This window comes from Centrocercus urophasianus, unplaced genomic scaffold, assembly GCF_019232065.1.
Source record: "Centrocercus urophasianus isolate 14NV4802_14NV808 unplaced genomic scaffold, USGS_Curo_1.0 seq_20, whole genome shotgun sequence".
Classification (NCBI taxonomy): domain Eukaryota; kingdom Metazoa; phylum Chordata; class Aves; order Galliformes; family Phasianidae; genus Centrocercus; species Centrocercus urophasianus.
The window spans coordinates 12,259,406-12,271,976 of record NW_024884756.1 but is presented as its reverse complement, the minus strand read 5'-3'; the positions used below and the strand labels follow the sequence as shown (position 1 = coordinate 12,271,976).

The 12,571-nt window shown below is 47.9% G+C and overlaps 1 protein-coding gene across 6 annotated transcripts in view; it reads left to right on the top strand.

Moving 5' to 3' along the window:
• The window catches only part of NRP2 (neuropilin 2), a 79,540-nt gene that overhangs the window by 46,332 nt on the left and 20,637 nt on the right, over positions 1-12,571 (top strand). For all 6 annotated transcript variants that reach the window (XM_042822168.1, XM_042822166.1, XM_042822167.1 and 3 more), the window contains exons 11-12: positions 2,057-2,173; positions 4,674-4,826. In XM_042822168.1, coding sequence (XP_042678102.1) covers positions 2,057-2,173; positions 4,674-4,826 — 270 coding nt within the window. The remainder of the gene's footprint in view (positions 1-2,056; positions 2,174-4,673; positions 4,827-12,571) is intronic.

The window sequence follows — 12,571 nt, the reverse complement described above, 5'->3', positions numbered from 1 at the left end:
ATTGATCTACAAGCATTCCGCTTTGTAATCAGAGCCGGGCTTGTAATCTTGTGGATTCACCATGTTACAAAGAGTGTTTAGATCACCAATGAAACCTGGGGAGCAAAGATAGCCCATAGCTTTATCTGCATGCTAAATGCGGTCCCTGATGCAGGCAACACAGCCCTCCTTTGCTGGGAGGATTCAGGCGTGTTACAGAACTGGCTGTGAAGACTCAGGCAATCGCACTTGCGTGGAAACAAGATTAAGAGATGGATTAAAGCAAGCTGTTTAAGAATATTTTCAAGTGAGGGCCAAAGCCAATGTGTGCCCTGCCCAGCTGTTTTCATTTCTTATCAGCAACGAGCATCTTAATTACAGAATCAACCAGGTAAATTGGCAGCAACTAGGCCTGTAAACTAGTTGGCTAGTAGCTCAAACACAGTGAAGCAAGCAGTCTGCAATAGGCTTCTTTCAAAGACCTGCCAATTTTTTTCCTCTGAAGAGTGGAGATTGATGAATGTTCACTTGCAGCTGGTTTTCTCTCCTTTGAAGTTCCAAACATCTGGTTTCAATTGCTCGGTGACTTTGCATTTTGATCATCCGTTACCACCAGTTGCACAGACACTTGCTGGGCCAGGGAGAGAGAAAGCGAGCAAGAGACCACTGTTTTTCACTTTCCGTTTCACACGTTGCATTGTCCTCCCTGCTATTTTCATTATCTCATGTAACCATCTTGTTGCGGCTCTGCCATGGTAACTGATTTTTCAAGATATATTTCTGCGGCTTGTCTGGGGCAATGCAACACTGCTGATTTACATCCTCTCAGCATCTGTATCCCGTATGGACTTGGCTTTCAAGGTCCTTCCACATTGTCACATTTCAGCTATAAATCTCAATATACAAGAACAACAACCTAAAAAATGTACCGGCTCTAAATAACATGCAGCTTTTGATACGTTGCCTTCACCTGCTGCTTTCTCCCCCTCACCCCCCTTCTCTTTTATGACATTTTTCTGTGCCTGGCTGCTTGCAATTTGCTTCTTGGTTGTGTTTGGAGTTTTATGGGGTTGTAACAAATTTGAACTTACAAATTAAAAGACTTTGAGGTTATTTGGTATTTTACTTTGAACGAAAGACAACAACCGGGAAAAAAAAAGGGAAAAAAAACCTGAGTCTCTGTGCAGCATGTTTAATAACAGGAAAATAAAAGGGCAGAAAGGAGCCTATGGAAAATATTCAATGTATTTAGCCATTTCCTCCTGCTTCTGGCTTTATTAAATGATATCCTGAAGAGTGCCGACAAAGCAACACAATCACACGCAAGTGAGCAAAGCAGCCTCTTTTTGAAAGAGGAAAGAATAAAGGCTGCTGTACTCCAGTTAGCGCACCCGTAAAAGGAGAGCCTGCTGGAATCTAATGTCGTTTACTGTTGATCTTAATATCCTTCTCTTTCTTGGTTAAATTTCCCCTGACACCTGCTTTGAGGTTGTTTCACACGGGCCATGTTGGAGAGAGGGAGATTGGACAGAGACACTTTAAAAGCGTAGTCAGGAGCCTGGAGTGTGAAACCAGATGCTTTCTGCAGTGAGCCAGAGCACACCAGGGGATTCTCTGGGTCCGCTTGTGGTTACGTCATTCGTGGGTTTGAGTGACTTGTTTTATAAATTGGCACAACTGGTGGGAATGTTGCGTGTGTGTTTTTCGTGTGTCATATGCCTTTATGAAAGGAAGAGATGTTCTGCCTGTGATCTCTGTTATCCAGTAACTACAGCCAAGAGGACTGCCAACACCCGTGTAGATTAAAAAATGAAGAAAGAAAGTAGCATGTATGTCTGGAGGAGAGCACTGTCCAACAGGGACTCTAAATCAAAGGAACCCCCCTATGGAAACAGCCAGTTCACACCAAGTTCAAACCACACTGACATTTGTAGCGTACGGAAGTTTTGTGGTACTCTTGTCCTGTCTCTTCCTGCCATTACAAGAACATGAGAAAAAGACTTTTTGCTTTGTTTCCCATTACCTGGCCTTCTTGTACCACCTATTGCACACAGCATCTCTACTCCCTGTTTTGCAGATGTGAAGCCCACTGCAGAGACGCTGGTGCCCACTTTGAAGAGCGAAGAGACCACCACCCCATACCCAACTGATGAAGAGGCAACTGAGTGTGGTGATAGCTGTGGAGAAGAGGAAGGTATGTATCAGGAAAGTACATCTTTATCTCAGTAAAAGATGGTTTCAGAGCTAAGAAAGCACTCTTATCTTCCTATTTGCTCCTGTATATGGGCCTGATTCCTGGAAAGCTTTCAGTAATGTTATTAGCAATAGATTGAGATTAAAAAAAAAAACTACCCAAAATCTGATAAGTTATATCAAGGAAGGATGCAAGAGCAAGATAGATAGCAACTAATTTAGTCCCTAGGGTATAAGACTTACAGAGCTGCTCTCCCAGTTTCCTTACATGACCTGAAGCAGCTCACTGAGGGCCCTCTTTTGTACCAGATCCTTCTGGTTGCATGTCATAAATTCAGAAGGTGATTCAGGGAAAGATTCAGACTGCCTGTCATGAAGGGCTCCTTTTGCAGAGATCACAAACGTGGGAGTAAATCACAACATGCAGAGAAGGCAGGTGTACTGAAGACAACCTGTCTTGTGAGGATCATCTTGTTTAATATCAAATGCTTAAAAATTAGAAGGACAGACTGGGCTCCTTGTGCAGGCAGGAGGGGTGAAATACAAGCTGCAAGCAGCATTTTGCCCCCCCCTTTCTTAGATGGCTGTCAGATATATGGGGGATGGTTTGGTATCTGTGGTGCTTGCCTGCCTCATCTGATTGTAGAAGAGGCTGAACGTTTTAGGCTATGTACTCTGCTTATAAAGAGCTCATGCAACAGGGAGACTAGTCCTCTCTGCCTCAGATCCTTACCTGTAAAACAGACATCTTACCCTTCTGCTCCTTTCAAGGGCAGGGTGAGCATCTAAATCTGGAAAAGATCAGATTAAGAGGGAGGGCATGGCGGAGCCTTGTAGGGTTGGATGCACGGCACAGCGTACAGAAGAGGCACACCTCTGGGCATAGCAGCAGGGCCTGGGCCTCAGCAGTGAGGCTTGGGCATTTACGCAAAGACCGCAATGAGAAATCTCATGACAAAATGCTGTCCTTTGAGATCGTTCCTAGGACTTCTGTTACTGCATCTTCTAGTCCCAGAGAAAAAAATTAATGGATTTTTAAATATATAAATTAAAAAAAGAAGATTAATTGTCTTTTTCATCCCCCCTACTGGGATTCTGCTGTAGTTCAGTTCTGGAAATGCAAGTTACAAAAGCAGCTCAAAGGGCCTGATTCTAATTTCTTTGCCTCGATGATGAGCCTGTGCAACCCTGCTACCAATGGGGCACTTGGGAAGCTGCCGAGAGGAATTTAGGCCAGTAACAGTCTATGCAGCAAGATGGTTCCTGGGTGAAGTCCAGTGCAAGAGGGAGTGGAGTATGCTTTGGAGCAAGGAACCAGCCTCCATGTCAGCTTCACTCAGATTTAGCAACAATTTTCATTCTCATACTTCATAAACAATGAGTGTGTTTCTCTCGGCAATCAGATTTATGACAGCCAAACAGAAACAATGCTGCTCTCCAGGGTATGAGATTAGGTTGGAATAAAAGGATCCATGATCTGCATTGTTTTATTTCTAAATGAGAATGTGAAAGAAAGCTCTGTGCCCCTCGCAGCAAAGTTCCCTGATGCCTATCGCTTGAGTCACTCACCTCCTTCTGGATATCGCTCGGTTTGCTGGCACTGTAATTTAGAACTTCCTCTTTGCTCAGGAAAAACCCAGCCTATAATTGGTCTCTGACGTGCATGTCCGCTGAGTGCTTGGGATGATCTCAGGCCATCTCTGCAGCCTCCGTGCCTTATGGCTGCTTCCCCCACTGAGGGAGCCAGCAGCTGCCTCGCTGCTACATGCAGCCCTTGGCATGTGCCCTCCTGCCCACAGACCTGTTTCTGCAGGGAGGCTCTCCAGAGCTTTTAAAGCTCTTGACACAGAGGAATTTGCTCTGCTCCTATTTCACAGCTTAAAACTTAAAGGGCGCACCCAAAGACCATGTGGTGAGTCCATAGCAGAGCTAGAAATAGAGGCTGTCTCCTTTCACTCAGAATCCAAGAGCTTGAGCTCATAGTGGCCCCACATTTCCCCTGGTAACGTTTCTATGAGAAGGTAGGAAGCGATGAGTGACAGCTCGCCATGTTGACAGACAGCTCCCGTCTGGTGCAAGTGGCTAGATCTGTCACTCAGGAGCTGGGATTTTGGAGCACTTGAGAGTCTCCATTTGGAGCCAGAGCAGGAACTGAGGAGCACAGGGACACTCAGGAAGTACTCCTCCCTGACATTTAAGAAGGCATTTAATATTTGACCAGTCTAGGGGGTGAGGAAAAGGTGCTGATTGGAGTCTAGAAGTGTTTGGAGCTTGCTTTTATATTTGCTTAGTTCGGTGGATTAGCTGCGGGATGTGGTGTGGGCATTTTCATGATGCAGAACTTAAGACTGATCCCTGGAGCTGACGAAATGTGAGATAGGTTAAAAGCATCAGTCTGAGTGAGATTTCATGCTTTCTTCAGTATTTATGACTTGCTAACCATTTTAGTGGATTATTTTGTTTTTAATCCAAGTTTGTTTTCTTTCTGTTTTGCTTTTAAGATTTCCATCTTCCTGCAAACTTCAACTGCAACTTTGATCCCCCTGAAGACCTGTGTGGTTGGTCACATGACTTGGCAATGGGCTACACGTGGTCTTTTCAGTCTGCAAGCACCTGGATGGGCAACTCTGAACCAAGTCCCGAGACTGTGCCTGGTAAGATGATTAATGTCACAGTGAAGTAGGGAAGAGGGAGCTGATGGGCCTTTTTCCTTGTGAACAGGATGACTGATTATGCACAGCTATCAGGAGTTGCAAAGGCTGTGCAAAGCTGAATGTTTTCTTTTGTGGAAGCTTTCAGATGCTTTGTTTTATGGGTTCATGACTTATTTATAGGACTGTGACTGCTGGCACTGAGTTGTACTAACTATCCTCTTGAGATAGTCTTGAAGCAGAGACTGGGTTTTGAATCCCCAGTGACTGTGTAGGCTGGTCCATGCTTTGTTCCACATCCTGATCCAAATGTCCCCTACAAGACCCAATGTTTTTTTCTCCAGAATGTGCTTCCTCTTTTGTTAGAGGTGTGTTTTCTGCCTCCCATATGTTGCTCGGTTTGCCTACAGTTTTCAGCTATTCTGCACTCTGGGCATGCATAGGCTGAATTTCAGCCTCCTCTCAGTGAAGGATGATGTAAGCCCTAAGAATGCAGAAATATGCCAGCTACTTGCTGTTTGACTTTTGCTCTTTTTCTCTGCTTTGAAAGCAGAAGATTTGCATGTGTGTGGCTGAGCCTAATTTATGGAGGACCTCACTGAGATGGGTTGGCATGGGTTGGAAAGGGGCCTGCCTCTGGCAGTGTGGTTGACGCATGGCGTTCTGTAGCTTCACGTCTTTGAAGCTGCTCTGGGACTAGTGCCGTTTCCTTACTGTTCTCGACTTTGTGGCATGAGTTGCGTGAAGGACATTTTCTGGTTTCCATGTGACAGTAGCCTGTGGCACTGTGACATCTCTTCATGTTCATTCGTTGCTTATGAAACCCAAGACTCCATCAGGGAGAGCTGGCTGATGTTCTGGGCTTCAGCTCTGCCCTGTACCCGGTGACTCCAGTGTCAGCACACCGCATGCCCAGGGAGCTGTGCATGCCTCAGGCTCCTCCCAGCTCTCCCAGTCACCCCGGTGAGGTTGAGTCTGGAGATGCAAACATTCGGGCGAACCTGTTAGCCACCTGGCAGAGGCGCTGGCCAGATTGGCAGCGCTGGCAGCCAGTTGGAAAGCCGTGCAGCCAACACCTGGTAGGCAGTGCTAAAGAGGAAAATATGTATTCCAGAAACATATGGGAAGAGGAGAATCTGCTACATCTCCACACACAAATCACCCCCACACAAACGCACACATCATTTTTCTCTTTGGATCCTGAGGTGCCCAGCATTTTTCTAAGAGACACAGTAATGCCGTAAGCACAGCCTATGTGGACATCTGACAAATTCTTTGGTGTGACATAGGGTCACAGTGTCTGCCATGGAGAAAAACATTTTCATATTTCAAGTGTTTATCTCTTCAGCATTTGAGTGCTTTGGAAGATTAATATCTGGAGATCAGTGGAGCCTCAGGCAACTGGAGAGAACACTTACAGCCAGCCCCAGACTTAATAACCCTCCCCATCTCATTCGTTGTAATAATGTTTAATTAATATAAGCCTCCTGCAAGTAGGATAAAAATTACTTATTTTTATAACTCAGACTCAATTTTTCATTTCATTTCCTCTCCCCCGAGTCTCCCTACAATTAGTTGGCCATAGTTTCTTAGAAGATTGTGAGTGTATGCTGGTGCTGTATCAGACATCTTAGCATGCGGTTCTGGATTTTACCCTTCTCCTACCCTTTCTTTTCCCTTAACAAGTTACGAATTGCAGGACCCCAATCCCTTCAGCCAGGAGACCTTTCTCCTGCTGAGTTCAGCGCTCTGGTTTGGTGCCAGCACAGAGAGCAATCCCTCACTGCACTGCGACCTGCAGTGGGGTGTCCCAGTGGGCACACACAGGCACTCAGACACTGTCAGGAAGTCACAATCTGTATGAGCAGAGGGAGGGGAGGAGGCAGCAGCTCCAGAGGCCTGAAGTGATGTTCCCATGGCCGTGGAGGAGCACAGCAGACAAGCTATGAGCATGGCAATTTCTGATCCCCAGTCATCTCAGCTGCCGGAGGCTTGCAGCTGCTCACAGTGACTCAGAGCCGTGCTCTGAAGCAGCATGGGTGTCCCTTGTTCTGGTCACATCTTGAGCAGCTGTGGTCATGACACTGGCCACATGGCCTTCTGACTGGCTGGATTGGCAAGGGGTACAGCCATGTGCTTGCCTTGCCCACACAGCACAGGACTGCGGAAGGGCTTTAGTCCTTCTCTACAAAATTAAGAGGACAAGACACAAAGGGAAACAGCTATTTGCTTTTTTCCTCCATGCATAGCTTTTAACAAAAAAACCAAGGAACATGAAAAAGAGGCAGCGTTGCCCCTCAGCCGGGACAGAATCGAAGCATTGTTTGGTTCGCACTCCCCCATTCTTCCCCTGGCTTCCCCTCACGCTCCCTCCAGCACTTTGTTTCTACTTCATCCACGGACTCCAGGGAGCAAAGAATGAAAAGCCCTTGTTCGGGGTGGTCTTTTCTTGTGAGTTCCCCACCCCAGGGTGAGCAGTTGGGTGAAGCAGAGCAGCTGTGCTCGGTTTAGGGGAGGGCAGAAGCCAATGGGAACTCAAAGCCACTGGAGCACCATTTACTCTCATTTAAAGGTGCGGCTCTAGCCAGAGCCTGTGATCATTCCACAGTAGCAAGGAAATATGCTGTGCCTTTAAGAGCCAAGTGGGATATGTTTCTATTTCTTTTGAAAGTGGCAAAACAAAAATTAAAATTAAATGGGAAAAAGTAATAATAAAAGGAGGAGCCCCGACTCAGCCTGTGTGAGAGGGGCGGGAAGGAAATGACCATGCTGAAATATCCTCTGTGAGGCGGTTGATTAGAAAAATCTGCTGAGAGACAGGCCTGAATTCCTCAGATATCGCCTGATTTCTTTTTATGCACTGCATGCAATTCCTCCTTGTCTTTGGCACAGAGAACTACTTCTTGAGACTGAGAAGACACCCCCTGCTCTCGTTCCACTATTTTTATTTCCAAGATACTCTATCAGGCAGCTCTGCGTTTCTTTTTTTAGTGCTGTGTTCCTTGGGCCCTTCACACCATGGATTAGCTCCACGTCCTCTCCTGCAGGCTCCCATTACACGGCTGGAGACCTGGTGGTGAGCATGCACCCAAAGTGCCCCACTCAGCAGAAACCTAGCATGGGTCCAGCTGCTGCCCTGCCCTTTGCAAGCCTGGAAAATGCTGTTGCTCCCTTTTACATTGCCCCCTTGAAAAGCTGCCAGAATTTTTCCCTCCATGGATTTTCAGATGCTTCTTATCTGTAAAACGTTTCCCCTTCGCTGCACCTAGCAAACTTCAGGCAGCACCATGTTCAGGTTTCGCCTCCTCTTGCTACACGCAATGGCAGTGTGCCATTGGTGTCAAGGTCTTAAGGATCTGAAAATAAATCTGGTTGGTGAGTTGGGCAGCTCTTTGAATTTTACCAGGAGAGTGTGCAGGACCTGGGTCACATCCTCAGCTGGCAGGTGCAGTTGCATTGCTCTCCGTGGTGCCGCATGAATAAGCCATTATGAGAAGCTGGATTAAGTGTGCTTTGCTCACTTTCTCCCTCCTCTGTTCTTGCAGGGCTTTAGCAAATACCTTGTGGTCCCAGCAAGGCACCACAGATCTGCGTCTCTTTCACACCCTGCTTTCTGTTTGGTCCAAACTTGTGGCCAAGCTATAAGCCCGGCGCTGTTCAGACAGATGTGCATGCAGGAAGAGCAGTTGGAGCCTTGTAGCTCTCCTGGCCAGCTGGGTTCTGTACCAGGTTGCAAAACCCACCAGGAGCTGCTGCTGCTGGTGTGGCCCCGCTGGCCCTGAGGTGAAAAATGCTGCTCCTTGGGCTGCAGGCGCTGCAGGGAAAGGTTTATTTGCTTCAAAGTGTTTCCAGCAGAGGAATGTTTTTAGTGCTCTGAAGTTTCATAAGAGCTTATTTTGTAAGGAAAACAAATCCCGAGTTGTTTTTATGCTGGTGGTGACCCTTTACCATTTCTTTGTTTTTCCCATGGGATTCTTGGGAGGAAAAACTTTATATTTTTCCTGCAATCCATGAGAATTTCTGCCTGAACTCCTTGATCCTGCTCTGTCCAACCCAGCAGAAAGGTTTTCTTTGTGTTAATGGATCTGGACTGGGCTGGGTCTGCACTCTTATAGGGCTCACACTCAGGGCTCGTGCCTTGGGGACATATCCTGTGCCCTTTGAAGCAGGAGGGAGCTTTGTGGTGTGGGATGCAGACTGCATCTCACAGAGCCAAGCACGGTTCTCCTTCCTACATTTGCACGAGGACAGCACACCTGAACATCATTTGTTCCTGCAGCACAGTGGGGTTGGGCCTCCTGACCCCAGGGCACAGAGGCAGACTGGGCTGTGCTGGGCTGCGCTGTGCTGGGGCTAAGCATTGGGCTGGGCCATAACCGGCTTTGGTGCTCTTGTCCCTGCACTGCCAGCAAAACTCATGCTTGCCAGGAGCATGAGGCAGGGGTGAAGAAACCATTTCTCTTAGGCTCACCCCTTTTATTCATAGCTTGCCTTGTTGAGTCCTTAATCGCTTTTGTGACCCAAAAGCCAATGACACACACTGACTGTAAAACCAGGCAGGAAAGCCGGAAGCTGTCTCTCAAATCTCAGTGCATACATCACTCCATGCCTTAGCAGCTCGTGAGTCACAGAGCCTCATTTGTGTAAGCGTGTGTGAGCAGGCAAGCAGAGACGCATGCGAGCAGCGTGCGCAACAAATGTACTGCTCAGTGGGTTGGTGCCTGTCATTGTGCATGCACACAGCTGGGTGCAGGAAGGCCTGTGTGCACCTTTCATGTGGCAGTGCACGCTGCCTGCTGGGCTGGAGCTGGGTGCCGCACGGGTAGCAGCCTGCTTAGCTAAATGTCAGGTGCTAATTGGCACCTGGCTTGTCAGGGGCACCGTGCCCTCCCTGCGTGCCCAGGGGGAGGCTGAGGGACTGCGGCCACACGGCGCTGAGAAGGACAAGAGGCTTAATTAAGAGAGGGGATGTAATGGCCCGTCCATTAGCCCGGCTCCATGGGCAGGTTGAGGGCCTGGCACCAGGCAGGTGCAGCGTTTTATGCCTTTTCATGGACTGATTTAGATACTGAAATGGCAAGGACTTGGCAGGCTAATTAGCACATAATCAAAATTGAGGGAAATTTCCAGCAGACACAGTGATCTAGTTAATATAAATATTAGTTTTACAGAGGATTGATTTCCCTTTGTAAATGAAAGTCTGTCATTGAGGAGAGGCCTGTCACTGCAATTACAGTGGCAGCTTTTTGAGGTGAATTTGCATGATTTGCCAAAAAAATAAAAATATAAAACTACCCAATCTCAATCAGCATATTCATCTGCTGTCATCCCCTGCACTGGAGCACCCTGCTGCCATGGAGAGGCTGAGCTCTCTCCTTCTGCAGGGAAAAGCAGGGCTGACACAGCCTCAGGTCACAACCCCAGCATGATGGCAGGACACGAAGCAGGCTTTTCTGGGACATCCCAGAGTGGCATTTGTGGCTGTGCAGGTATCAGGGCCCAGAGAGATGGGCTGTGGTGCTGTCACTAAAATACACCCTGAAACAATCTCTGCAATGGGGAAGAGTGCAGTGACCTTTGGAGGTGTGCACATGAAGGCAGTGCATTGTGCAGCCTCTATAGGAGCAGTGGCTATAAGTCAGCAATACCCAGCGAGGGGGAAATGCTATAGGAACCTGGGGTGTGGGTAATTGCTTGTGTACATCCTGCCCAACATGTTTTGCTGGAAAACCTCCAGGTGCGCTGCTGACACCAGCAAGGGAACGTGTGTTTCTCTGGAGAGGGGCTGTGGCATGCAGGACCATGTACTCAGGCTGGCTGACCTTGGCAAGGGAGCGGCTGTTTGGTTCCTGGCTGCAACCTGACCTGAGGTACAAGGCTGCATCCCCCCATGTCCTCTCAGATGGCCTGCTGGCAGGAGGGGATGGGCACGCCAAGAGGAAACTGCGTGGGCCAGATGGTTCGTTTGCAGAGCCCGGCTGGTGATTTATCTGGGCTCACTGCCGTACACATACAATGCTTCCACCGTCGTCTGGCTGGGGATGGTTGCATGTTCACGCTCCTCTGGCTCCTCCACATCCAGATGAACCCATAAATCTTCCATGAGATTTATGCAGTAGCATCAGTTGCAAAAACAGCAGTAGGTTAAAATGCCTGAGCAGGTTTGTCCTGCTGTTCTCTGTGCCAGGGTTTTGAGCTCCCAGTACTTCGGTGGGGAAGCGACTGCCACGTGAGCTGGAGCAGGGGCTGCAAAGTTCTGGGAAAGAGATGAAAACGCATTTCTGATCCTAGAAAAATTGATTGGCTCATCACTGCAAGGCTCTCTTCGAGCATCTTAGCAGGGGAAATCAGCCTTTCAGGTGCCTTCTGTGCCAAAACCTTCCATTTACTGTATCAGTGACTTGTGGAACCACCAGGCTCCCGCACACAGCTCCAATAATCACCTCAGTAGTGCGCTTGCTCAGTCAACCTCAGCAAATTTGTGGGTCTCTCAGAAGGTGCAGCTATCCACTAGAGTGATCCAGCCAGTTCATCTTCAAATGACACACAAATGTCTGCTTATGCCCAGCTGTCCGTCGCAAAGGTTGTCCCAGCAAGGTGCCCAAAGCCATGGCACAGGTGAGCAGTTGGGTTCATTACCCAAAGCCTGAGCCTCCCCACAGCCCTTGGGATTGCTGCAGTGCTCTCAGGGCCCTAGCAAGTGCTGGACAGGGAGCACAGGAGATGTGAGCTTTGGATGCACCCAGAGATCATAGAATCATAGAATTACTCAGGTTGGAAGGGACCTCAAGGATCATCAAGTCCATCAAGCCTAACCATAATACCCTAAGTCTGACAAACTCTGCTAAATCGTATCTCCGAGGATGGCTCATGTCCCACCCCTCAGTCGGGCTGCCTAGATCCTGGCACCAAAATGGATGCTCCTAACACTGAGGATCCAAATTGGATCATTTGTGAGCCTGGGTGGTGCTTTTAGTAAGGACTGCCTTTGAGACCCTTTGAGCTGTGAGATAATTGCGTGATTGTAGTTTGGTTTGCTTTTCCACCTTGTTGTTTGTTGCTGCCTTTTCTTGTTGTTGCTTTTTGCTTTGAAGAGGCTTGTAGTGAATTAGAGAAAGAGGATTTTAATTCAGGAGACCTTGATGACTTATTATGCCTTATTGCTCCTTAGGCGCAGAGTACAGCTTGTGCTTTTTTTCCTTCTTCCACTTGTTTATCTCCCACATCTCCTCCTGCACCACCACCACTCTGAGGTAAATCACGAGAACACTCCTGCATTAGAGAACGGCATGGTACTTTCTCAAGTGATTCACTCAAGCAGGAGTGGGCAAACATGCTTTCATCTTTTTTTCTGCTAATGTTTGTTGGCATAAAGTGCCAAGTGACCCAAGTGCATTTCATAGGTCCCGGAAAATAGTGCTGGAAAATGTTGCTCTTTCTGTATATGGCCGATCAGGGACAGATTTGTCCTTCATGCAGCGAAATCGCTGAAAGTTCATATGGAGTGGATACGCTTTTGCTGTATTTTGGTCATACATCCCAGGAGCAGAATGATGGCAAATCTTTCTGCTCTCTTGTCCTGCATTTATTTTAGAAGCCATGTATCTCACGGCCATTGGTTCCAGCCCATCTGTGTGGCAGTGACAGGCGAGCGGCAGGGCCAGTGGCTGTGCAGCCACCGACACAGCTCACTCAGGCTGCCATGTCACCAAACTGCTGTGGGAGCAGCGAGGTTGGCTCCAGTGTTC